At 41.0% G+C, this 26,672-nt stretch overlaps 3 protein-coding genes across 4 annotated transcripts in view; 2 read left to right on the forward strand and 1 right to left on the reverse strand.

Moving 5' to 3' along the window:
- The window catches only part of arrdc1b (arrestin domain containing 1b), a 26,198-nt gene extending 19,705 nt beyond the window's left edge, over positions 1-6,493 (forward strand). Inside the window, exons 3-8 of one of the 2 annotated variants that reach the window (XM_008324519.3) lie at positions 2,002-2,052; positions 3,523-3,677; positions 3,772-3,954; positions 4,043-4,219; positions 4,607-5,051; positions 5,233-6,493. In XM_008324519.3, the coding sequence (XP_008322741.2) occupies positions 2,002-2,052; positions 3,523-3,677; positions 3,772-3,954; positions 4,043-4,219; positions 4,607-5,051; positions 5,233-5,297 (1,076 nt within the window). In that variant the 3' untranslated portion in view covers positions 5,298-6,493. The remainder of the gene's footprint in view (positions 1-2,001; positions 2,053-3,522; positions 3,678-3,771; positions 3,955-4,042; positions 4,220-4,606; positions 5,052-5,232) is intronic. The other variant, XM_017038436.2, reaches the window with a different exon arrangement.
- The window catches only part of LOC103389163 (threonine synthase-like 2), a 649,915-nt gene that overhangs the window by 285,929 nt on the left and 337,314 nt on the right, over positions 1-26,672 (reverse strand). The gene's annotated exons all lie outside the window — the stretch shown is intronic.
- The window catches only part of wdr7 (WD repeat domain 7), a 28,766-nt gene continuing 10,593 nt past the window's right edge, over positions 8,500-26,672 (forward strand). The window contains exons 1-18 of the mRNA XM_025062853.1: positions 8,500-8,777; positions 9,979-10,156; positions 10,739-10,845; positions 10,992-11,070; positions 11,527-11,701; positions 11,813-11,889; positions 12,162-12,281; positions 12,377-12,522; positions 13,070-13,172; positions 13,650-13,797; positions 14,448-14,563; positions 14,677-14,809; positions 14,974-15,194; positions 15,280-15,475; positions 20,642-20,856; positions 24,254-24,487; positions 24,569-24,862; positions 25,035-25,231. Of these exons, the coding sequence (XP_024918621.1) occupies positions 9,998-10,156; positions 10,739-10,845; positions 10,992-11,070; positions 11,527-11,701; positions 11,813-11,889; positions 12,162-12,281; positions 12,377-12,522; positions 13,070-13,172; positions 13,650-13,797; positions 14,448-14,563; positions 14,677-14,809; positions 14,974-15,194; positions 15,280-15,475; positions 20,642-20,856; positions 24,254-24,487; positions 24,569-24,862; positions 25,035-25,231 (2,720 nt within the window). The 5' untranslated portion in view covers positions 8,500-8,777; positions 9,979-9,997. The remainder of the gene's footprint in view (positions 8,778-9,978; positions 10,157-10,738; positions 10,846-10,991; positions 11,071-11,526; positions 11,702-11,812; positions 11,890-12,161; positions 12,282-12,376; positions 12,523-13,069; positions 13,173-13,649; positions 13,798-14,447; positions 14,564-14,676; positions 14,810-14,973; positions 15,195-15,279; positions 15,476-20,641; positions 20,857-24,253; positions 24,488-24,568; positions 24,863-25,034; positions 25,232-26,672) is intronic.

Consider the following 26,672-nt stretch of genomic DNA (forward strand, 5'->3'; position numbering starts at 1 on the left):
CGTGAAAAGAAGTGTTGAACAAAATTGAAAAACAAACTGAGTTTCAAGAACATACCCCGCGGGCACCTCAGGTAATCCACGGGGGCTACCAGGTGGCCCCTGGTAACCTACAATACTGCTGCTGCACCTGTACCGTTTACGTCTTCATCTGTGGTGCAAAGAAGCCCACAACCTCACACCCTCATGCACAGAGCTGACGTTGAAGGAAAATGTTGTTTTTGTCCCTGATGAGGTGAAAAAAAAAAAGCGGTTTTATTGGAGTCGACTCACCTGCAGAATTAATAAGAACAGGTTTTCCGACGCGTGGCGGCCAAGCAGCGACTGTTATTGCTGCCCGGTTCTCTCTGTTATCTAAGCAATTAACGTCGTAAAGACAGACAAGCGATTGAATTTTCCGTTCTACAAGCGCTCATGCTTGTTAATGATGGAACAAGACTCAAAATGTCGGAAAGTTGGATGAAAGGCTTGGACTCCCATATACGTATTTTGTCAGAGCTACATCTGGACCGAGCTCTTGCAGAGGATGCTAGGAAAACTGTACGATACCCCTGGTATAATAATAAGGTAGACAGTACGACCTTTTATTTAACCTTTTTTATATGAGCAAATATTGCATTAGGTTGTAAACCAATGATTGCCAACTGAATATAAAAAAATCACCATGACCACAGCTAGGCTGCCTTGTGTTAGTTACTTTAGCCCTGAGTGCCCACCAATCTGTGGAACTGTACACCTGTCTGCCAATAAAACTCCACTCAAACCTCAATATCTCCAAATTATATTCCATGACACACAATCATTTTATTTAAGGTTTACTACACTCTGTCTCCACCTATTAGGGTTATTACTGCCACCTACTGGGTCTAAGTTTCACGAGAAAAACAATAACTTAAGTATAAAAGAGAAAGTACAGACAGAGGGCAGTGTCCATGAAGCTGAAAGTATCACAACATAAAAAATAGAAAAATATTAGTCCTTTGAACTGCTTAATGAAAACCAACCTGCTCTCAGTCTCAGGTCTGGCATTTCCCACCTTGTTTTGTTTGTATGTCACTGATTAACTACCCTGTGAAAGGCTGCAGCTCTTTCAGTGACATACCGCTGCCCCGACCCCCCTCTCAAAAACACCACCACCATCATCGTCATCATCATCATACTGTTGACTCTAGTTTACTGGTTTCACTAAACCATTTTATTCACTGTAAAAAAAAAAAGTCAGCTCTGTGACAAAGACTGTTTGTCTGTGTAACTCCATCCCAGTGGGAAAGTAGGTGAAGGACCTATATGTATTCATGTTTGCTGTGGTTGCAAGTTTGGATCTTTTGAAACTGAACAACAACGGACATAAAATACTGTATAGACCAAGAGGTGCAACAAAACAAAAAAGTCCCCTTTTAGATCAGACCAGAACTAGCTGACAGTGTAGCCCACACAGGTACAAACTGTTCAAAATAGTAGAGTAGAATAGACTACTTTTACATAGCAGTATGTATAAGTTAAGGCAAAGATGGTGGCAAACTTCGCCAATATGTCTGAATATTATAGAGCAGAAGTAAAGACACAACAGAAGTAGGAATTGCAACAGAAAAATGTTTTGCTTAGAGAGAGATAAAAAAAGAACTCCATAAATAATAAAATTTGTCATTTTTTTGGCCAAATAGCACAATGTTTTTAGCTTTCAAGCTATCGTTAGCAGTGGCATATTAGCTATACATATACATAATGGATGGAATAAGTTGACAGAGTTGTAAAAAAATCACTGAAAGTTGCAAAGAGCTATAATTTAGAATCTGGAGACTTTTTAAAATTTATATTAGGGTTAATTGTTCCCTTACGTTATATTAATTTGAGTGAAAATGAAGTGCTAGGCTTCAATAGCACTCAGTGCTAACATGTAATGGCATTGGGTTTTTTTCTGTCATTGCATTTTTTTTTTTCCATTTAGTCAAATAAAAATTTGAATTGAATCTGGATGAAGCTTGCTCTTGCTTCCTTTTACAGGGACGTTAACGGCTGGAGAACACAGTTTCCCTTTCCAGTTCCTCATTCCAGGTGAGTCTGCCTGACGGTTTCTCTGTGGCCCTGTCCACACCCACCATTCGTCTAAACCTTTCACTCCACGTCACATCATCAGGTTGCTGTGATAACCGGTGATAACACGTTTTTTTCCTCGTCTGTCTGCGGCCTTTGTCTCTAATATGCAGCACACAACCGACAAATCTGATGAGTGATAACTGATGAGTGTGTGAAGAGTCATACAAGAATATTACACACTTGAAATGACACGGGCTTTGTCATGTCACATATCCTTATGAGGTAGTTCCTCCAGACGTCAGTGCTACGGTTGAATGTATTCATGGGCAAGCTATGGCCCACGGGAAAAGTTATGGCCATTTGGTCTTTTTAATCTGGCCCCCCAATAATTGTTACAATATTGGTTGGTTCAAATTATAGTAAAGACCTCATTTAGACTGCATTCATTTTAATGTATTTTGTACTAGCCCTCTTTTCAAGTAACCACTAGATGGCTTCAGAAAGGATAAGTGGATCAAAGAATAGAGTTCTCTAACCTGTCAAATTTGTGGCACCTGAACCGAAAAACATCCTTGGTTTAAGGTCTGAATTCAAGTCATTCAAGTCATTAAAAAGGGTTAGAAATGCCAGAGTTGAATTCCTCTGGTTCTAATTCCCAGTCCAAGTCACTCGGGATTGTGTGGCGTCTTCAGGGTTTTGTGTCCAAGTCACTACAAAAAAAAAAAAAAAAAAAAAAAAAATCAAGAATTCCGTTTGCTATTCCAAGATACTTAGTAAAAAACATGTCTGGTGTTCATATTGTGTCTGTAGGGTTTTGAGTTACAGTTCCAGTTATTGCAGAAGGGTGTTGAGTCTAATCCAGAGTTGAGATTCTGAATCCTAAATATCCTAAATATATATAAATATATAGTTTCCTTTTTTCCCAAGACAAAGTCTAAATCACACTGAACGGCAGACTTTTTTTTTTAATTGCAAGAGAGTCAAAACTTCCTAAAATTGGACATAAAATTGGTACTTGATAGCTGTTTCCCAGCAGGGGGTGCTGTCCCAGGATCATTGTTTCTGCTTGTGTACACTCTCTCTCCCTGGCATGTGTGGGCAGGAGCTCAGGGTGGATCAGGTTATTTATAGATCTGTCTCTGCTGCTCCTCAGTCACTGTTTAATTAGTTTTCCTTCCTCTTGTCCTGTCAGACACCGAAAGGTGTCAACTGCTGCCCCCTGCCGGTGCACATCAGAATGTCTTCTACTTAATCAGACCCCTTCCTATCTCACCACCCTTCTATTCTATTCTATTCCATTCTACTATTCGTTTGTGGATGCGGACTACCCTGCTTTTAATGTCTGATTTTTGTGTCGCCTTGTGTTTGTGTTTTAACTGTTCTCCAGACAAACTTAATTGAAAATGTAAACCTGTCTCTGTAGACATTGTACAGAACAAATGTCTCATCAGTCCGGCGTTAACCTTTCTCTCCTCCTCCTCTCTCCAGCGGCTGCTCCCACTTCCTTCGAGGGTCCATTTGGGAAGGTCACTTACCGTGTGGTGGCGTCCATCGACACACCCCGGTTCTCCAAGGACTACAAGGCCACCAAACCATTTTACCTGCTCAACCTACTGAACCTCAACGAGGTTCCGGATATCGAGGTAGGTCTTTGTCTCCATCCTGTCTCATCTGCTGACAGACTGGTTTTGGTCCCACCGTCTTAGATGTCTCTTTCCCGTGACCGTGTCTCTGCAGCAGCCCAGTTCTGCTGTGATCACAAAGAAGTTCAGTTACCTCCTGGTGAAGACCGGCACCCTGATGCTGAAGGCTCGCAGTGACCGGAGAGGCTACGTCCCTGGGCAGGTTATCAAGATGGCCACTGAGATCCATAACAAGTCAGGGAAGGACACGGGATGCGTACTGGCCAGTCTGATACAGGTGGACACCGGACACCCTAAGATACAGTACAACTACTCTTGCAGAAACAATGAGAGTATTAACAGGGTACTTTTCATGTGTACTCTAGAAAGTGACCTATAAGACCAAGAAGCCTTTGTTTGACCTGCGGACCATCGCTGAGGTGGAGGGAGCAGGAGTGAAGGCGGGAAAACACGCTGAGTGGAGGGAGCAGATTATCGTCCCGCCCCTGCCTCAGTCGGGATTAGCAGGATGTAGCCTTATAGACATCGACTACTTCATTCAGGTCTGTGTTCACAACCTGTCTCTCTACCACTCTCTACCTCTGTCGCTCTCTCTTTTACGCTCTCTCTGAGAACTTCCTGTCCCTCATTAGGTCCTTTAACCTAGATCTCCAACCTCCAACTCACAAATGTGGCAAACACCTGACCTGATACTCACCAGAAACTACGAAACAGAGGACCTACTGGTCACACCGCTACACATCTCAGACCACTTTTTTATCCGCTTCTCTATCGGCCTCCTGGAACAGCCACATGTTCCGCCGCAACCTGTCCACCACACAATTTACCACCATCCTGCCTCCAAACGTGTAGAGACTGACAAACCCTGTCGACTGCATTCTATGAGCTCTATGTATCAACTAGTAAAATTCAAGTTCTTTCCGTTCCAGGTGTCGCTGAAGTCTCCAGACGCAGTCGTGGTTTTGCCCATCTACATAGGCAACATCACTTTAAACACTTCTCCGTCCAGAACCGTGGCCTCCACTCCAGACCACAGCGGCGCCGCAGGGATCACACCCACCGCTCCACCGGCAGAGGAGCACCTGGACGAGAGTTTGTGCGCAGGAGGCGCGGTCAGCGAGGAGATTCCGACAAAAAGCCACTCCCAGCAGGACTCCTCCGGGCAGCCCGTCACCATGTCGCCCAGCGCCTTCAGCCACGCGCCAGGTGCGGCAATGCCTCCAGGACACAGGAGGCCCGACATGTCCTCCCCACTGTTTTGTCTCTCCACCGGAGCAACGATACCTTTCTTCACCGAAGGAGATGTGACTCCCATTCCCACTTCCTGTTCCCTGATCCTGCCTCCAGAGTACAGCAGCTGGGACTACCCTCATGGTCAGTGAACACACAGTTATGTCGTCAAAGTCATGGTTTTGACTGATTATTTTGAAAATGGGATTTAGTATTACACACTTACAGAGATAAAGTACTCTGAGACTAAAAATGAAAATACTAAAACACGACCCATCTCTATACCCCCAGCGTCGCTCATCACTGTTTTTCCCATATTTTCCAGAACCTCCCCCCACATACGAGGAAAGCTGCAGCAGCGTCAACTCCAGCGTCATCAACAGGCAGTAGACAGGAAGAAGCTGATGGTGCGCCAAGGCCACATTCACATTTACATATATGCCCTCACCTGTGGAACAATCAGAACAGGTTGAGGTGACAGCAGACGGACAGAAGCCTGAAAACCCCAAAGATTCGGTTGTTGTTGTTTTAACCTTTTTTCCTGTTTTAAAAAATTGACTCTGTCTTTTAAGGAACATTTAAGATAGATTTTTGATTAATTGTTTCATAGACATAACAGGTGATGATCACTGTGCCTAAAAGACGTCTCTTGGACTGTCCCGCGGTTTAGATGACTGTGAATGGACTGGTTTCCCTCTGGGGCCGGGGTTAAATCTTTCCTCTTTATTGAATTGTTGCATCTGTGATGCTTTGAATCATGTTCGTCAGCCTGCTGGAGGCTCAGGGTTGACCACACCCAAAGTCAGTGACAATGATCCTAATGTACACTTGTTCCTGTGGTTGGCTGTAGTGTGTGTTTCTTTGTCCTTCTTCTTGTCAGAGAGACGGAAAGGTCTTCGCCTAGAGGCATCCTGTGGACCTGTTTTTAAAGGGATAGTTGTGTGTGTGTGTGTGTGTGTCTCAGATACTGGCACATGGTAACAAGACCTGATAGCTCAAACTATGACCACTATACTAAAGTCTCCAATCTCTCCAGAATATGTTTACTGCTCAGTCTCACTTCTTTCAACAGTTTGTGTTGGTTTACCAATTTCCCATACAAAAGTCCATTGAAGAAAATGAGGATTTAACTGTGCAGCACACAGCAGTTGTTTATCTACTTCTTTACTGTTTCAGATTTTTAATACCATAAAGAAGAAGAACTAGCCTCCTGTTTTCTTATGCTTAAATCTCTGTTTTTCTCTATGGACTTTGGAGCAGCAGGGTGTCCTGGGTTTCCGGGACAGTGACTGTTCATTTCAAGTGTGGGTGGAATCACGACTGCACACCTTTGTCTCTGTGTAGAACAAATGAAACCTCTCTTTTCCGCATTTTTATCTGTTTCTGTCCGAGAAGTCTAAAGGAACCTTTTTAGTTATGCACCTTAAAACACTTTTTGTACATTTAACAAAGTATTTATGCCTATTTCAACTCAAACTGTTCCTTCTGTCAAATTAATTAGACTATGTATGCAGGAGACCTCTGCTCTCACATTGATTCGTTTCAGTGGTTTTCAAGATAGAAATCCCATTAAAAATTCAAACATATTTCATCTGTGACTCCACTCACTCCGACAATTTATCTACAGTCTGCTCCCTGTAGTCATTCTTTGGCACCATTTTGGTTCCAACACTGGAGCTTAACGCAGCAGTTCCTGTGTGAGTACAATATTGTACGTTCGATTTTTCTTATAACTGTCGGTTATGTTAGCATGTGGTACGATAAGGTGATCAAGACTATTTTAATTTGTAATAAATGATTCCACAGTGTAAAAATGTATGCATTTATCTTGTCTCCCTTTTCAATTTGAAACAGAGTCTGCACTCAGTCAGACTTGTGAGTTACTGGTACAGTACTGGTTCCAAGAACCAGTCTGAAACAGCCATTTAAATCCATTCATTCAACTTCACTGCTCGATCCTGTCCAGGGTCGAGCTGGGGTCAATCCTATAGTAATCAGGAGAAGGTGGGGTTACGAACTGGACTGTTCCCCAGAGACACGGTCGCATGAAGAGATCTACACTAACATTGACATCAATGGCATATGGACAGTCAGAGTGGAACTATTCTACCTGTTCCCTATACCTTGAGCCTTTTATCTGTCAGATAAAAGACACTGAGGATGTACAGAGGAGTGTGAGACAGAAAAGATTCAACAACTGTAGAAAAAAATTAGAAAAGGTTACTAAAAGGTACAGAACACTACAAATGCTCCTCATCGTCTTGAAGTTAATCACACAGCTTGAAAGATGATGATGTGTTCTCCATCACAGTCTTACACGGACCAGAAAGTGCTGCATGTGTTCGTGTTTCTCACCAACACTGTCCACTATGTCTTCAAGAAAGTTGGCCTCCTCTGGTACCTGTCTGACTTGGAGGAGGCCTGTTACATCAACCGTGTGGTAAATCGTAGCATGAAAGGACTCATCGTCAGCGGACGAAACGTCCCGCCTATGGCAGCGGCCAAGTCCTTATCTGATGACATCGTCTCAGAGCTTCGAGAGAAGTACAGGAACCTCCTAACGTATGTTCTACTTCGTCAGGATCCTCGTGTGGATGCTGTTCTCATTGACTGCCTCAGGAATCGCACCAATGAGCTGCTGGAGAAAAAGGATAAGATCTGGTCTCGCATCATCTCCATGGCATCTAAGCTGATTTCAAAATGCAGTCAACGTCTGAATTTTGATAAAACAGAAGATTCACAATTGACCAATGCATTGCTTCAGAGCAACAAATACAAACATTTAGTTGAGGTAAACAGGAAACCAAGAAAAGACGAGGGAATCATGAAATAGCATGGATGCTAACTTCTGTAGGACACGTAATGCTGTAGAACTATGAATAAAAGTAAAGGTGTTTATAAAATATTTTTGTGTGAATAATTGATTATTTAGTTTGAGCCAATAGAACAATATACAATACAATTTTTTTACAATTTTATTGTGCAGCCTAAATTAGTATGAATTTGAATGAAACTCAAAAACTGTAATAATGCCCATGGTTGGTTGTTATTAAGACAACTTGATCTATAATTTTATAAAGAAAAACTGAGAACTTGTTTGGTTGTTTTCTTGCTAGATTTGTGTTATGAGAAGGTTTCGATTCACAGTTTAGCTATTAAATGCCCCAATGGATTGATCCATAAGGCATTGGCCTCCTAAGCCAGGGATTGTGGGTTAGAGACCCATCTGAAGTGCTGATTTATTATAGCGCTTCAGGTGCAATGTCACTGTCTGTGATGCAGGAGCAGTGAGATGGAATCCTGCTACAGCAGTTGTGATACTAGTGTTGTGACAGAAATATTTGTTAGTTCCATATAATAATGGTTAGCACATCTGCCTCGGAAGCAGAGAGTTGGTTTCGATTCACAGAGGAACCACATTAAATTATTATATCTAATGATAAAAATGCTGTAGTAAATTGTCAATTGCAAAAAGTTTTAGGCAGACAGAAAGGGTAGTTTTATATGGAGTTTCTTCCAAGGCAAAAAAATAATTTTAATTTAATTTAATACTGAAACAAATTGTTTTGCAACTTCTCGTCTCATAATCTTGCCCTTTTCAAGATGGCGGCGAGAGAAACGTGAAAGTGTGTACGTACGTCTGCTACGTAAGAGTCTACTTATTGAAGCTTTTGGTTTGAAGGACTGCATACTGGATACGATTTCCGGTTATCATGTGATTATATCTTTGCTGTGCTCAGTTCGTCAGCGGGGCAGCAACTTAAAAAAACCGTCAAGAGGAAGCATTTGTTTTTGTTTTGTCCCCTGCGTTCGATAATTACATTAAAGGCTTCAAATTTGCGAAAATGTTTCAGTGATACTACGTTTTTGGTACGTATTAACATTTATCTGGTTTGTGTTTTGCTTCCGTTAGCAGCCATGCTAATCCGGAAGTCGCTGCATTGCAGATGTAGTTTCATGGTTGTACTTTACAGATCAATGGGCATAGGAGAATAACTGTCACGACCAACACGACGTTACAAATATATATATATATCGGCTTGAATGGTTTTTAGCAGCACATTGAACAAACCAAATGTACCCTTTTGGTATTTCGAGTTAACGTAACCTATAACTGTCAAGGTTAATACTGCAGATGTTTAAACTGTTAGTATTTTTACTGTATGTAATTCTTGTAATTCTTCTCTCTATAGCTGTTATTTATTTTGACCAAATGTAGAAATGTTACTGTATAGTTTCAAATAAAGCTTCTAGAATTGAAAACGCCACTCGTGAAGCTTTATTTTTACTGCAAGTACCATCATATGACGTGCTTTATGCTAATATACCAACGTGCTAAATGTGTCCTATTTGGACGTCCGCACTCCGCCGTGTGATGATCTAGAGAAAATAACTTTCTTAATTCGATATTTTCCCAAATGTTAAAAGAGAAAATTACATATCCACTTTAGAATCTGTCTTGGAACGTGAGTTATATTATGGCTAATCCAGCCGGCGTCTTCAGCTGCAGCTGCTAGTTTTATACAGAACATTACCCATTTGTTTATCTAAGGTTTTAAAATGAGTCATTTGATATGTTAAATGCAGATGAAAAAATGCCAATAAGTTTGGTCAAATCCGTGTTAAAATAGCAACTTTTTTTCTCACTTTACACCACATATGCATAAATTAACAGAAACCTAATATTAAGTGAAATTATTGTACCATGATAGATAGTTGATGGAAAATTAGTTATTGAGCTAATCAACACAGTTGTTGACTATATTGGAATAATTAATTTAATGCCATCTGTCAGTTGTTAGACAGAGCAGTCCTATTGTCATGATTGTCTTTTTGTGCTTAATTTCATAATTAGACATTTTAAGGTTGAAATTCCAGTACTGAATGTTGGAGAAGGATATTGTTTAGATTTTTGAAGTAGTAGTGGTAGATATTCTGCAAATCTGCAAATGTGAGATTTAGGTAAGTTGACTGACTGTCATAATTGATGACTCAGCACCAACTGGTGCCACTGGGTGTAAGTAAAAATGATAGTATCTTTGTGCATCTGTTCCTAATTCTCTTCCTCCAGATACATTATTATAACAACAATGTCGGGAAACGGCCTAGTTTTACCCATAGTGCTGTGGGGCCGCACAGCTCCCACACACTGCATCAGCACTGTACTGGTGATGGACGACTTCAGCACCATCATCACAGGCTGCCATGACGGACAGATCTGCCTGTGGGACATGACGCCAGAGCTGGAGGTACTGAGTAGGATGAGGAGGTTCATGTCATGTCTACTTGGGAGGGTCTTTTCTGACACTGTCTTTTTTCTTTTTCTATTTTCTTCTCTTTTTTTTTGCTCTTTTTTCTGCGTCGTCCTTTCCTTTCCTATCACAATGCTAATTCCTGGTGGGCAAGGTCCTGAAGTCGGAGTCACTGAAGCACTCTTGTGTTGCTTTTTTTTTGTTTGTTTTTTTAGTTGATTAGATCACTATAGTTGTTCTAAGTCCTCACTTTGTTATTTAGAGGGATGACTATTTTTTTTTGGAAAGATTAAAGTTTTTTGTTCATTTTTAAGTAAGCAACATGGATTTTCAAAGGGATCTTGTAAAGAAACTATTTACTATTATCCTTCCTCTACCTTTTTCTTTTTGTTCTTTATCTTCTATATCTTTTTCTGCCTTTCCTTTATTACTTCCGATTCAGCTGCAAGGTGTTTGTTGGTTTGGATTTTTCATATACTGTATACAATTGAACACTGTATTTACATGCATGATATCTAATTATACTTTCCAGGAAGTTTATTATTATATTTCTCTGATCTTTTCTTGTCTCTTTCCCAGATTTGTCCCAGGGCCATGTTGTTTGGACACACAGCCTCCATTACCTGTCTATCCAAAGCCAGTGCCTGCAGTGATAAACAGTTCATTGTCAGTGCAGCAGAGAGCGGGTGAGCGAAAAAAAACAAACAGCCGGGTGGCAGACATGAAAAGTGCCCCATGGAAAATGTTTTTTTTTTTTCCTTGTTTACCAAGCGCTGACGTACAGATTTAGCTATAGATGGGTGATGTCTGACTTCGTCTCCTCACGTTACAGGGAGATGTGTTTATGGGATGTTAATGATGGACGCTGTATTGAGTTTACAAAACTGGCCTGTGCTCACACCGGAATACAGGTATGAACATCGAGGGATTGGCTTGTGTCATGTGGTTTCTTTTTCATAAGAAATACAAGTTTCTGCTAATAATTCAAACCTAATTCACTGCATCAGCACTTTTTGTAAGAAAAAACTATGATTAACATTTACAGTAACTCTCAATTCTAACATCATTCTAACACAAACTTACCAAAGATGGCAGCAGTGGACCTGCAGCTTCCATGCCTCCGTGGGCTAAATATTATGTTTTTGAGAACCTTGTTACATGAGTACCAATTGATAATAACATGTCACACTTTTTTCAGCATTGTCCATATTTTTACTGGTGATAAATAAGTACCAATTGATAATAACGTGTCACACTTTTTTCAGCATACTGTATGTGTTGTTTTAAGTCAATAGTTATATCACATCAGCTTTAATTGTCCATATTTTTACTGGTGATAAATTCTATTACTTTACATGTGCTTACAGTTTTACCAGTTCACCGTTAGTACTGAGAGAGAAGGACGTCTCCTCTGTAACGGTCACTACCCAGAAATCCTGGTGGTGGATGCGACCAGCCTGGAGGTCCTGTACTCACTGGTATCTAAGATCTCACCGGACTGGATCAGTTCCATGAGCATCATCAGGTCCCATCGTACACAGGGTGAGAGAGGCTGGAACCAGCATTCTGTGGACACCTGCCCTTTGTATAACTTTTTTCTGTACAGTATAATTGCCAGTTTGTTACTAACTTCCTGTTTGTTTGTTTCTGCAGAGGACACAGTGGTGGCCGTGTCAGTAACAGGGATTCTAAAGGTCTGGATCATCACAGCTGAGGTCAGCAAGATGCAGGTACACGGGAGGTTTAGCACGGTTAAAAGCATTTTAAAATAATTTTTCATGATTAATCAAGGTAAACACACAGCCACCCTGTAATTTATCGTATTAAAAATGGCCCGTGTACATTCTTAGTTCTTTGAACAAATGAAAAGACAAGAGTTCTATTAAAAATGGCCCGTGTACATTCTTTGAACAAATGAAAAGACAAGAGTGTACGAGTAGAGTTTTTAACTCTAAGTCTAGAATGTTAACATTAATGTGTGAGTTTGTGTTTTTGTGTTCAGGACATGGACCCAGTGTTTGAAGAAGAGTCCAAACCCATCTACTGTCAGGGCTGTCAGAGCATTTCCTTCTGCACCTTCACTCAGAGCAGTCTGCTGGTTGTCTGCTCCAAGTACTGGAGGGTGAGAGATGATGGGGTTCAAGGACCTGCCTCACTCTCGGCTGAAGGCTTCACTTACAGTTCTGTAACCATCCTTTTCATACGTGTGCGTATCAGGTTTTTGACGCGGGTGACTACTCGCTGCTCTGCTCGATGCCTAGTGACGGTGACCAGATTTGGGCTGGAGGAGAGTTCATCGCTGCGGACAAAGTCATCATCTGGACTGAGGACGGACACAGCTACATCTACAAACTGCCTGCCAGGTATTCAGCTGTGATTACTGGCTTTTAATGGGAAAATCGGTGCTATCATATCAAACTTAAACCAGAGTGCTGGGAATTCATGGCATTTTAGAACATTGGGAACTTTGAGAAAGTCAAAAAGTACATTGGAATGCCACTTGAAGTCAATGGTTCAAATGACAATGTTGGGAAAAGTTGCCCCTCTGCAATAACTCTGAGCTCCCCAAGTGTGGTTTGCCCCACACTTTGGGATTCATACCACATATCACACCACTGAACACACAATGAAATTTGACCTCTGCATTTTAACCCATCACCAAAGTGAGCAAGGGGCTGCTTAAGCACCCTAAAAAACGAAACACTAAAAACGGATATTTTTTATTTTTACAGGTGCCAAATCAAATACATTTTGTTTTAAAATGTGAATTTTATTGATTTATTATTTGTTTAACTTATTAGTTAAAACTGTACTATTTACTTACTGGCAAAATTGTGATTGCTTTAAATGTGCTATTGAGCTCACTTTATCTGTACCTCTGTGTGTGTGTGTGCATGTGCACACTCCCAGTTGTCTACATGCCAGCGAACACTTCCGCAGTGATGTCGGTAAAACCAGCGATGGCTCGGTCCCGCCTCTCCTCTGCAGCATCGCCAACCGTGCAGACAAAGAGGTGGGTCATGTGATGTTAGTTATGTGACACTCAACAGCTGTGTAGCTGGAAAACTTCCTGTTACTGAAACCTGAGCTGATGATTAGCGTATAATCCAGGCCTTAGGGGCAGTTGTGAGTTATTTGTTTTGTCCACATATGTGTAATTCAGTGGCACCTACTGGGGTGTTAGCTCATCTGCACACTTTCCAAAGGAAAATGTAAAAACACTCTGTGTCACTTTGTACTTGTGTTAATGTGTTGAGTTTGATTCAGATTTAGAGAAAGAAAAATAATAATAATATGTATAATAAAATGGCATTTGAACCTACTAATGTAGAAGAACAAGTTCTGGGTTCTGGGATATAAAATCGTCTAGTATATTTTCAGTGAAGGCGGTGCAAACTTTATTTTCCTCCTGGAGAAAAAAACATTTATTGTTAGTATAATGAAATTCATATTTTACAGTTACTGTACATTTTCCTTTTTCTCCCTGCAGCTGCTTATCTGTCCTCCTGTGACTCGCTTCTTCTTTGGCCGACGGGAGCCGTTCCATAAGCTCCTGATCCAGGGAGACTCAGCAGGTCGACTCTCTCTGTGGAGCATCCCCGAAACATCTTCAAAACTGCCGCCCACCACCCCAGCTGGTGAGGTCACCATTGCCTCTAGTGGTGTGATGTTTTTTTTTTTGTTTTCTTTTTTCCCTAGGGAGATGTTTTCATTAAAGCTCCAAAAGACCAGAAACATCATGTCAAATTACTCCAAAAGTGTTTCTCAAAACCTAAAACAAAATGCAGTCTAGACGGTGCAACAAGGAAAAACATGGCTGCAGTAACAACCAATAGCAGGATATAATATTACTATTAAAATACTATTCCTGACTTGTAATACTGTCCCAATTAAGAGATGGATAAAAATACAGTTGAGCTACACAGTGTCAGAAGTGTTTAGCACTTGCCTTACAATAGGGAGGTCATTGATTTGTGGGTTTGATCCCTGCACTTTCTGTCCACAAACAGAAATTATTCAGTTGATTATTCACTCTAAACTGACTATAGGTGTCAATATGTTGTGAATGATTGTTTGTCTCTACATGTGACTCTGTGTTGGACTTGAGAACTGTCCGGGGTCTAACCCCCCCTCTACCGTGTTGGCTGCTGTTATTGGCTTCAGCGCTTCTTGATCACTGATTGATTGAATGAATGAGTGAATTTACTGGTTCTTTTCCTTTGATAACTTTTTTTTACATTAAGCTTATTTTTCTTTACAGTTTGTATGTGTATTTGTAAATCTGTAGAGCTGCAGGTCTCCTCCACGGTCAATCTCCAGGAGGCGTTTGACAAACTGACCCCGGTGTCTGCGGGGATCATCGACCAGCTCAGTGTCCTGCCTGGCAAAGAAGAACCGATCAAGGTCGTTCAACACAGTCAACGCACTAATTACTTCTTCTTTGCTGTGAATGGAGATTTTTAGCGCCGCTATTGAAAGACTGATGCATTTATGTGTGTGTTTGTCTCCCTCTGCAGGTCACATCCAGCGTCTACATCCCCTCTCAGGGCCGACTTGTGTGCGGGAGAGAAGACGGCAGCATCATCCTGGTTCCTGCCACTCAGACAGCCATCGTTCAGCTGCTGCAGGGAGAACACATGCTGCGCAGAGGTGAGAGGAGGAAGAGACTTAAGTTAATAACTTAAAAAAAATTAAAATCTGAGTTTTGGCAGAGAGGCAAACATGCGAATGTAACCCTGAAAATAAAGTGATCAGAGAGATATTAATTTCAGATTGAGATTGAATTGCATCTGTTTTTTCCTCCTCTCCCTCAGGTTGGCCTCCTCATCGCACATTGCGTGGTCATCGGAGCAAGGTGACATGTGTCCTGTATCCGTACCAGATCTCCCCCCGGTATGACCAGCGCTCCCTGGTGTCTGGAGGAGTAGACTTCTCTGTTATTGTCTGGGACATTTTCACTGGAGAGATGAAGCACATCTTCTGTGTCCATGGAGGGGAGATCACTCAGCTCATCATCCCACCTGAAAACTGCAGCGTAAGGGTTATTTAAATTTCAAATTCTTCTTTCTAGTTGCAAAGAAATTCTGAGTGAGAACTGATGTTTGGTTTCTTCTCCTCAGACTCGTGTCCAGCACTGCGTCTGCTCCGTGGCCAGTGATCACTCTGTCGGTCTGCTGAGTCTCAGGGAGAGAAAGTGCATCATGCTGGCGTCCAGACACCTCTTCCCCATCCAGGTCATCAAGTGGCGTCCGGCAGACGACTACCTGGTTGTGGGATGTTCTGACGGCTCCGTCTACGTCTGGCAGATGGACACAGGTTAGAAATTTCCAGATGGAAAGACAAACAATATAAAACAAGTAGGATATGCAGTGATACCTCTCCCATCTGTGTCAGCGTCTTCGTTTGGACTTTGTAACTGAAGCCTGAGAAGAACAGAGCGTTTAGTAGGCATCGTAGGGCGTTAAATGGTGTTAAATTAGGGTCAACTTTCACAAGAGCACTAACTTTACAGCAACTTAGTATATAACGGCCGACAGACAAGGGGAGATGCTGAGAGATGATACGATGCATGAGCCAATCAGCTTGAGGATGCTCAACTAGCCAATAGAATGCTGTGCATGATCTTGTCCCGGTAAACAAAGCCATTTTAAAGCCAACACTTTTGTATGTATAATTATTTTGTAATGTCTTTTAGTTTATTTTTTGCATTTCTTTTACTGTTTAATAGTTTTAGGTTAGAAAATGTTTTATATGCCGAAAATAATGAAAGTATTGGAAATTTAAAAAAAAAATCTTGTTAAAAAACCACAATATAGAGAGAACCTCTGCGGAACGGATAAAAAAAATCTGCGATGTACTGACGGAGTGAAAGGAGAACCGCGATATAGAGAGGGATCACTGTATTCATTCATTGATTGTGTTAATGCAGTAATCAGTAAAAGCAGGTGTTTATTTTCCTGCACATTAACACAATATAGAAGGCATCATCATGCGTTTAAACCAAAAAGATAATCACTGGCTAAGACAGATGGAGCACAGTCAAACGTGTCTTTGTGAACACAAGTGAGGGAAGGATGGAACACGAGATTGACAGGCGGATTGGTGCAGCGGGTGGCTAAGACAGCTGTTTGCGAACACAAGTGAGGGAAGGATGGAATTGACAGACAAGATTGACAGGCGTTTCAGGCGCGGTTGCAGAAATGCGGTTGCTGTATCAGTCCGTTGTGGCAACGAAGGAGCTGAGCCAAAAGGCAAAGCTCTCGATTTACCAGTCAATCTACGTTCCTACTCTCACCTATGGTCATTAACTTTGGGTCATGACCGAAAGAACAAGATCCTGGATGCAAGCGGCCTATGTCGCTCGGTTAGCCTGGGTACACCTCAAAATCCTCCCAGTAGAGGAAGTGTCTGGGGAGAAGTCTGTTACTGTTGCCCCTGCGATATTTGGGAAATTCTTGTGTTAGCTAACAGATCTGCTGCAACAGGCTGGCAGGTGTCAAGTATGTGCTCCACTGGGAATCAAACCCATGACTTCCTGCTCTCTGCTTCCCAGTCAAGTGTTCTAACTGTTATACTATGGGACATTAAAAAAGAATAATACAGATTAATAATTTTTCTAACCTTGTTACAAAAAGTGAAAATGTTGAAGTTGAAATGAATTAGCCTTTCTGTGCCCCCCTTCAATAGCACCAGATATCTCTAAGGGGGCCCGGCCCCCCACTTGTGGAACCATTGCCCTATATAATGAGATCTACAGTAGTAGCACTTGTGGTCTAATGATGTGCAGGTAATCGTCTCCCTCTCCCTCCCTCTCTCTTTATCTCTCTCTCTATCTCTCTGTGAAGTGTTTGCAGTCAGAGACAGGAGACTCAGTCTGTGACCTGAATCATATTCCTCAGATAATAGAAGATTATAGTCGGCGTTCAGAAACACTGAACTGCTGCTGCTGCCGCTCATGATTGTCTCTCACCGAGTTGGACCGAATGATAAAAATAATAGGAGAGTGTAGGAACGAGATGAGAGAGATTGACAGACACAAAGGCTGAGATGAAGCTGTTGGTCTGCTCACACTCACATTATATACCCTGGTGCATTATGGGTCCATAGGTATACTGGTCACGTGTCCATATATCTGTATGCTTCTCTCACTGAGTCGTCAGGACAGGAAGATCAGAGCTGGACCAGCTTCAGTACATTAGACCAATGTAAGACTTTGTAAACTCCTTGATCCAAGCTCACGTCCAGCTATTTATGGCTACCTTCAATGTATTTTGCCATTTGTTTGGTTAACTTTAGCCTTTTCCCTGCTAACACATTTTTCTGTTGCCTATTTTGCAACAAGTGAGTCACTTCTAACTGCAGTATAACTTTGACCAAAATTTTTATATATACTGACTTTTGCTGTTCCAAAGCTCACACTAAGGCCCGATTTTCCCTCCTTTTAAAGATGTTAATAGATGCGTTGTTTCAAACTGCTCATAGACAGCCATACCTTTAGCATGGTAGTTAAGCGCCATATCCGCAAGGGGGCAGTATTGAGCTGGGTGTTAATTTCCAGCCATAAGACATGAGTTGCTCATTCTAGAAATTTGGTGACGGTGGAGGAGATGTGTTGATATTTCTGCTCAGAACAGAGGTCAAATGAGATTCGCAGCCTATCATAAGCTACACATTTGCAGTCTCCCCCAGCCCCATGATATTCAGTGGTACTGCTCAATTTGAAGCTTTGGGCTATGCATTCACAAACCCTCTGACATCAAACCAAGATATGCTCATAACACCGATGATGGACTATGTTAGGGTACTTACCCAGAGGTGGGTAGAGTAGACAAAAACTACTCAAGTAAAAGTACTGTTTCAGAATAATATTACTTAAGTTAGAAGTAAAAAGTAGTCATCCAAATAATTACTTGAGTAAGAGTAAAAAAAGTACTTGGTGAAAAAACTACTCAATTGCTGAGTAATTGTTGAGTAACATCTGATTTATTTTTCAATCATAACTTAAAAACAAATCAAAAACGATTTTAGATCAAACTTACCGCAACATATTTCCTCACGTTAGATGTTGCGTTTTAAGACGTTAAGTTACTTTGTAAATATTTATTTTTAATGTACTCTTTTATGTATTATTCCATTGATTTGTATATTTATAGAAGTATTTGAATTTACCTAAAGATTAGTTTAAGGTATTTAATTAATTTGATTAATGTACTCTTTTGTATTATTCCATTGATTTGTATTTTTATAGTAAATAAGTATTTGAATTTACCTAAGGATTAGTTTAAGGTATTTAATTAATTTGTTTTATTTTTTTATTTTATTGCAACTATAAACTCTCCTCTCTGTAATTTTGTCTGATCTGATTGAAAAATAAATCAGATGTTACTCAACAGTTACTCAGTACTTAAGTACTTTTTTTACTCTTACTCAAGTAATTATTTGAATGACTACTTTTTACTTCTAAATTAAGTAATATTATTCTGAAACAGTACTTTTACTTGAGTACAGTTTTTGGCTACTCTAAAAATCCGTTTGTTTTGGGAAACACAAAAGACACCCCATGATGTGACTTCTGTTCTGCACTGTTTGTAAACTGAACATGCTTTCAATATGAGAAAAACTTACTCAAGTAAATGTAACAGAGTAAATGTAACTCGTTACTACCCACCGCTGTACTTACCATTGAGCATCGTTCCCAGGTGCTCTGGACCGCTGTGTGATGGGCATAACAGCCGTGGAGATCCTGAACGCCTGTGATGAGCTGGCCCCGGCCACTGTGGACGCTCTGAGCCACTCCGCTGTGAACCTGAAGCAGGCCATGACCCGTCGCAGCTTGGCGGCGCTAAAGAACATGGCTCAGCACAAACTGCAAACAATAGGAGAGTGTAGGAACGAGATGAGAGAGATTGACAGACACAAAGGCTGAGATGAAGCTGTTGGTCTGCTCACACTCACATTATATACCCTGGTGCATTATGGGTCCATAGGTATACTGGTCACGTGTCCATATATCTGTATGCTTCTCTCACTGAGTCGTCAGGACAGGAAGATCAGAGCTGGACCAGCTTCAGTACATTAGACCAATGTAAGACTTTGTAAACTCCTTGATCCAAGCTCACGTCCAGCTATTTATGGCTACCTTCAATGTATTTTGCCATTTGTTTGGTTAACTTTAGCCTTTTCCGTGCTAACACATTTTTCTGTTGCATAGTTTGCAACAAGTGAGTCACTTCTAACTGCAGTATAACTTTGACCAAAATTTTTATATATACTGACTTTTGCTGTTCCAAAGCTCACACTAAGGCCCGATTTTCCCTCCTTTTAAAGATGTTAATAGATGCGTTGTTTCAAACTGCTCATAGACAGCCATACCTTTAGCATGGTAGTTAAGCGCCATATCCGCAAGGGGGCAGTATTGAGCTGGGTGTTAATTTCCAGCCATAAGACATGAGTTGCTCATTCTAGAAATTTGGTGACGGTGGAGGAGATGTGTTGATATTTCTGCTCAGAACAGAGGTCAAATGAGATTCGCAGCCTATCATAAGCTACACATTTGCAGTCTCCCCCAGCCCCATGATATTCAGTGGTACTGCTCAATTTGAAGCTTTGGGCTATGCATTCACAAACCCTCTGACATCAAACCAAGATATGCTCATAACACCGATGATGGACTATGTTAGGGTACTTACCCAGAGGTGGGTAGAGTAGACAAAAACTACTCAAGTAAAAGTACTGTTTCAGAATAATATTACTTAAGTTAGAAGTAAAAAGTAGTCATCCAAATAATTACTTGAGTAAGAGTAAAAAAAGTACTTGGTGAAAAAACTACTCAATTGCTGAGTAATTGTTGAGTAACATCTGATTTATTTTTCAATCATAACTTAAAAACAAATCAAAAACGATTTTAGATCAAACTTACCGCAACATATTTCCTCACGTTAGATGTTGCGTTTTAAGACGTTAAGTTACTTTGTAAATATTTATTATTAATGTACTCTTTTGTATTATTCCATTGATTTGTATTTTTATAGTAAATAAGTATTTGAATTTACCTAAGGATTAGTTTAAGGTATTTAATTAATTTGTTTTATTTTTTTATTTTATTGCAACTATAAACTCTCCTCTCTGTAATTTTGTCTGATCTGATTGAAAAATAAATCAGATGTTACTCAACAGTTACTCAGTACTTAAGTACTTTTTTTACTCTTACTCAAGTAATTATTTGAATGACTACTTTTTACTTCTAAATTAAGTAATATTATTCTGAAACAGTACTTTTACTTGAGTACAGTTTTTGGCTACTCTAAAAATCCGTTTGTTTTGGGAAACACAAAAGACACCCCATGATGTGACTTCTGTTCTGCACTGTTTGTAAACTGAACATGCTTTCAATATGAGAAAAACTTACTCAAGTAAATGTAACAGAGTAAATGTAACTCGTTACTACCCACCGCTGTACTTACCATTGAGCATCGTTCCCAGGTGCTCTGGACCGCTGTGTGATGGGCATAACAGCCGTGGAGATCCTGAACGCCTGTGATGAGCTGGCCCCGGCCACTGTGGACGCTCTGAGCCACTCCGCTGTGAACCTGAAGCAGGCCATGACCCGTCGCAGCTTGGCGGCGCTAAAGAACATGGCTCAGCACAAACTGCAAACGCTCGCGACCAACCTGCTCGCTGCAGACAACGCTGACAAGGTATGTGTGAATAAACGCTGGAACGCTGGATTCTATCATCTCTGGAGCGACTGGTTTTCTTTGCCTGTTATTCTGGATTTTCAAATGGTAACAAGTTTGTCTCATTTAAACCGCTCTGTCTCCAGCACTGAAGGCGATAAAAAGATTGCTAGCATTTTTAGTTCATGAGATCACAGGAGGTGTAGATCTTCTGCTGCCTCCTTTGTAAACCTGTATCACTGACGTAAACAGAAAAAAAGGTTTACACACGCTAATGTTGCACCCTGACAAAGTTAAATGTAGTGATGGTGGCTCGGTAGGTTCACAACAATCACAGAAAATCTCTTTGGACTTTTGTGTAGAGTAAGTGGTTTAGAAAGTGACACTAAATGCTTTTTCCTGATGCCTGCAAAGTTCAAATTGGTCTTTTTCTACCTTTCACAATTCAGTTTACCTCCGTCTTTGTTGTGTTTTTGTTGTCTTCATCAACCTCACACACACACACACACACACACACACACACATCTTGTTGCGTTGGTCAGACAGCTGGCCGAACTCACTGTCCAATTAAAAAATACTGCTAGAGACAAAGCAAAGGTCAACACTGCTGCGCAGATGTGTGTATTTGTGTGTGCGTGTGTGAGAGAGCGAGGGAGAGACGGAAGGCAACAATGATGTCTCCCATGGGGAGACCCATACCATCTCTAAATGTCAGAAAAAGTGCAGTGTTTGTTTTCTCTCAGAGAGACTGTCCACTGCAGCTCCTGCGGGTTCCTATTGACTGTTTTCACAATCAGCACATTTATAGGTTAAGGATAAATTAATCAGGGTTAAACCTATGGTACGAAAAAATGCCGTAAATGAATTAAAGATTATGCAATAAGCAAATATAACTATCAGAATCAGCTTTATTGGCCAACTATGGAAACATATAAGGAATTTGACTTTTCCATTTGCTCCAATGTACAAATTACAACACAAAGTAAGACATTTCAACACATGCAAATGTCATTCAAGAAAAAACCAAAAATCCCTTCTTTTTTTTTTTTTTTTTCAAATACACCTGTCACTTCAGAATGGTCAGCAACTGGAGTTTTTGTATGACGTTACTTATATATCTATACAGAGAAAACTAAAGCATGTATAGTTGCTTTCCTCAGGAACACGTTAGTGAACCATAGACGGGCTCTGTGCAGGTTTGGGGCTGCATTTCAGCTTGTTACATCTGGCATTTGTTAAATACTGGTGCTATGATTGCAGAAAAGCTCATCTGTTACTGTTACATTTACAAAATAACACAATTCAACACAGTACAAAGTAACACAGTTCAACACACAATTCAACTAAATGTAAAACATATATATATATATATAACAAGAATACAGTTGCTAAGCTAGCCACATATCACACGCTACAACTGTTACCGTTTTTTCGTAGTTTTTTTAAAAACTAGCCTACTGAATAAAGTACAGGTTCGGCTGTATTTGAGATCACATTTTGCTACACGTTCCCCTTCTAAGATGAAAGGAGTTTGGCACGTGTGGTGCGATACAGATGTGCCCCCTAGAAAAAGAGTTTTGCAATTTAAACGAACGAGCAGGTATTTACTCAACTACCTGTTTACTTGTTGTGAACAAATGTACAGACGGTGATGAACCGGCTCAGAAGACAAACACCCTGGTGTAATTTACAGGGTAAACGTTCAGTTGAGTTGTTGCAGTTTGACTTTCACCGTTTCACGATCCATTTAGCTCCCGGATAACCTTTTTGTGTGTGTTTGTGCGCACACACATACACACAGTCACTCATACGTGTACGTGCGTTGAGTTTCCTGTTGTAGATTTATTGTGTGTGTCTCCTGGGTTTTTTCCCTGCTATAACTGCCTGTAATCACAGTCTTTTCCTCTGACTTCTATCACAAAGACATTGTTTCTGTCTCCGTCATTCCTCATATCTGCTCGAATTATGGGTCAAACCGCCCGCTCTCCCCTGTGGGTGTATGTGTATATGTGTGTGTGTGTGTGTATACACGCTCCCCTGTGGGGTGTAATGGCAGATAATGACCATAAAATGTCAGCCCATCAAACCCAGCATTACACAGTCAGGTGCAGTTTTCTGTGTCGGTGTGTATACACCTGTGTGTGTGTTTTTTTTGTTTGTTTATGTGTGTGCGACAAAGGAGCTGTGTGTGTTTTTGTGAATTTGAGATTGTCTTCTGCTGGTTTTCCTTAACCTAATGGTGTAAAAAAAAACACAAAAAGATTAATATATTATGTTCAATAACAATAAGCAAAATGCTCAGTTAGAGGCCACTTCATTTGGTACAGTCTGATCCAGTCACTCAACAGATCTGGTGAGTGAGGTCAACATTTAACCTTATTACAGACATGTTTTGTTTTGCTGCTGAAAGAAGCTTCTAGAAGATGATTGAACAGATAAAACTTAATTAATTATATGAACCAAAAAAATGTCAACGTTTGCACTTTTTGCTTTTATTGCCAGTGGTTTCATAATCTCTCATACTAAAGTCAAATCACCTGTTCAGATACCAGACAGGTCAGGTCGAGGAGGTTACATACATGCATGATTAAATTGAGTTAATAGGAATATGTGCAATGTAGCGGTTGGCCTTCAGATGGCAGTGTTGCTCCACCAGATAGAGATGCACGTCACTGACTTCCATTCATTTGTGCAGGTCAACTAAAGTCCGATCTCTAATCTGAATCATCAACCGTTAATACCCTCACAGTGACCCTGACATTTTATGATTTTATTTTTTTATTTTTTCATGTATTAAGTGCAAAATATATTTTAGGCAAAATGAATTTAGCCAATTTATTAAATCTACTGTCCTCTATTCTGTCTGTCAGCTATACCACAATGTTTGTCTTCATGTTAAAAAGTTAAAATGACAGGTTCACACTAAGAATTACAGCCAGAGCTTTGATAGGAAAGTCTTTCCCTCAGTGCTACAGCCTGTGTGTGTGTATGTGTGTGTTTGTGTGTGCGTGCGTATGTCTATGAAGGAGATGGAGAGGCTCCTGACTGACCAGAGACACAGTACACCTGCAGTGGGAGCAGACACACACACACACACACACACACTCAGCTCATTTTTTATGATCTTTACTGGTTGAAATGTTAAACAGCGTTTCCAGAAGCATGAAAGTGCAACACAGCAAAACATCAGTGACCGTAAAGGCTTTTCATAAAAACAAAAACAAACATTAGAGCATCAGCATAAACAAGCTCTTCTTTTTGGCATGTTTCTTGTCAGCAGACTCTCTGGTTCAAACTGAACCTTTGCTTCATCTCTCACTTTTTCCAACACCTGAAAAGCAAAGTTTTGAAAACACGAATCACTGTTAGCTCCAGGTCTGTTTTACTTTCTTTCTCTTTGTCTCTTTGTTTTCTACAGGGTAACCTGCCCAAATACTCCCATAATGCACTGGTGGTCCAGGCCATGAAGACCAACCTGACAGACCCGGACATGCACGTACTGTTCTTCGATGTTGAGGCCGTGATCATCCAGCTTCTAACTGAAGAAGCCCAGAGACCAAACCCAACACTGGTGTCTCCAGAGTCACTACAGAAGAGTCAGGCTGGTGCCGACAAAGGAGGCTCCTTCCTGGCCAACAAAATCTTCAAACAGGTCTCCACAAAATAAAACTTGGTGAAATCCTGATAGTCTATTTTTATACTAACTCTTAATATTTCAAATGATCCAAACCAGGTGAAGGAAACCATGAAGGAGACCATCAAGGAACACCTGCTAGATGAAGATGAGGAGGAGGAGGAAGAGATGAGGAGGCGCGAGGAGAAGTCCAAGTCCCTCAGTCTGCTGGAGTACAACTTGACCATGGACACAGCCAAGCTCTTCATGTCCTGCCTTCACGCCTGGGGCCTGAACGAGCAGCTGGACGGCATCTGTCTGGACAGACTGGGCATGCTCAGACCACACTGTCCCATCTCCTTTGGCCTCATCTCCAGAGGAGGTCACATGTCCCTCATGCTGCCCACCTTCAAGGTACGACTGTCGCACCAGATGTTGTCCAGGATGGGGTCAAAGGAAACAACACATGGAACATAAAATAAAATTCTTATTGTAAAAAAAAGGCAAATTTATATTAGCGACCAATAAAAGCTCTAGGTGACCAATATACTGCCCATAATAATATCAGTTGCTCTTCTTTCTCCAGGAGTCTTTGCTGCAACAGTTGTCCCTGGCCACAGGTCGGAAGCTCACCCTGTCAGACATTGTGGGAAAAGGAACGTACGGAGTGTCCAGGGCTGTCACCACTCAGCACCTGCTGTCTGTCATTTCACTGGCCAACACTCTGATGGGAATGACCAACGCCACCTTTGTGGGAGAGCACATGAAGAAAGCCCCGGCCAGGTAAGACACAAACAGACACACACACACCTATCAGTTAATGTGTGAATCGCATCAATTCTTCTGATAAGAACATAACTGATACCAAATTAGAATCACAGGATTTCATCTTCCTTGTGGACATTCTTTCGGGTTTTCCATTCAGACCGATCCAGGGAGAAGTTCAAGGTTCAGTTGAGGTCTAAAATCAGACAATGAAATTTGACAATAAGAAATGTCTAGGTGCACATGGCCGATCACAGTTGGATCTAAATCGCCTCGGAATATAATTCACCTTAGATAATCTAGAGGTATAATCCAAGTGTATTTTCCTGAATCAGAAGATCAAGATTCATCACGCAGGAAAATGCAGCAAAGAAAAGAAAAGTAAACTGGATCAGGAAACAGACTGTGTCCACACACGGTGATACCCGCAGCTGCGCCTGTGTACGCCAATGTGTGTGTGAAGCTGATTGTTTAGTCCGTCTGAGCTCTCATTGTGGAGTAAAAGATTAAACACTGAGGTCGAGGTCCTGCTGCTGCTGCTGCTGCACCAGCACATCATTCCAACGTTTGACCAAAACCTGCTCAGAATAAAGCTGCAGTGATGAACAGAGCTGAGCTGTGAGGGGGAAAAACAGTGAAATACATATACCCTCATGGTAGTCACCAGTGACTAGGGTTAGAAAAACTGTGAAATACACTCATGGTAGTCACCAGTGACTAGGGTTGTCTCAATGCACTGTTTTTTTACTAATATAAAATAATATGCATTTGGATACTGGATACTGGATAATGCTCCAGGTTGGGTTTAATAAATATTCAACAAACCGGAAGGCAGTTTTAGACAGGTGGCACAGATCTGTGGGTAATCGGGTCACATGCTGTGTGTAGGTCTGAGCCCAAACCACAGGGATGACACAAGACACAATTGCTTAAAGTCAGATTTATTTTCATTTCATTGACAGGAGTACAGGTGGCACAAAACAAACAGATTTCACACTGAAAATGTTTTCAAAACTTTCTATTTCCTACTTTCTCCACGTCTTTGTCAGGAGAGCAGGTTCATTAAACCCTGAGCTCAGAACCATAGCTCTCCAAACCAGACACGGTGAATATTTGAAGTTGTTTGGGTTCGGTATTTCACTCTAACATTTGTGCTACTGAAACACCTTCAGGTCACTGCAGCTTAAAGGAAAGCTTTTTCACTAACCTCAGCTGGAATCATGGTCTCACTAAATGAATGAGCAGTATCTCAAGTTTTCAATTGTTCGTATACTTACACTTCACAGAATATAGACATCTAAAAAACACCATGTTTAATCTTGTTAACAAATAAATACATTTTCTTTCGTATAGCTTCACACATCAGACCAGTGCTAAGCTGACGGTCACTGACTGACCACATGACACATGAGTCTTTGCAGCTCTGCAAAGACTGCTGCAAGTGTGTATCTTTGAGTAG

This window comes from Cynoglossus semilaevis, chromosome 14, assembly GCF_000523025.1.
Source record: "Cynoglossus semilaevis isolate Cse_v1.0 chromosome 14, Cse_v1.0, whole genome shotgun sequence".
NCBI classification, from domain to species: Eukaryota; Metazoa; Chordata; class Actinopteri; order Pleuronectiformes; family Cynoglossidae; genus Cynoglossus; species Cynoglossus semilaevis.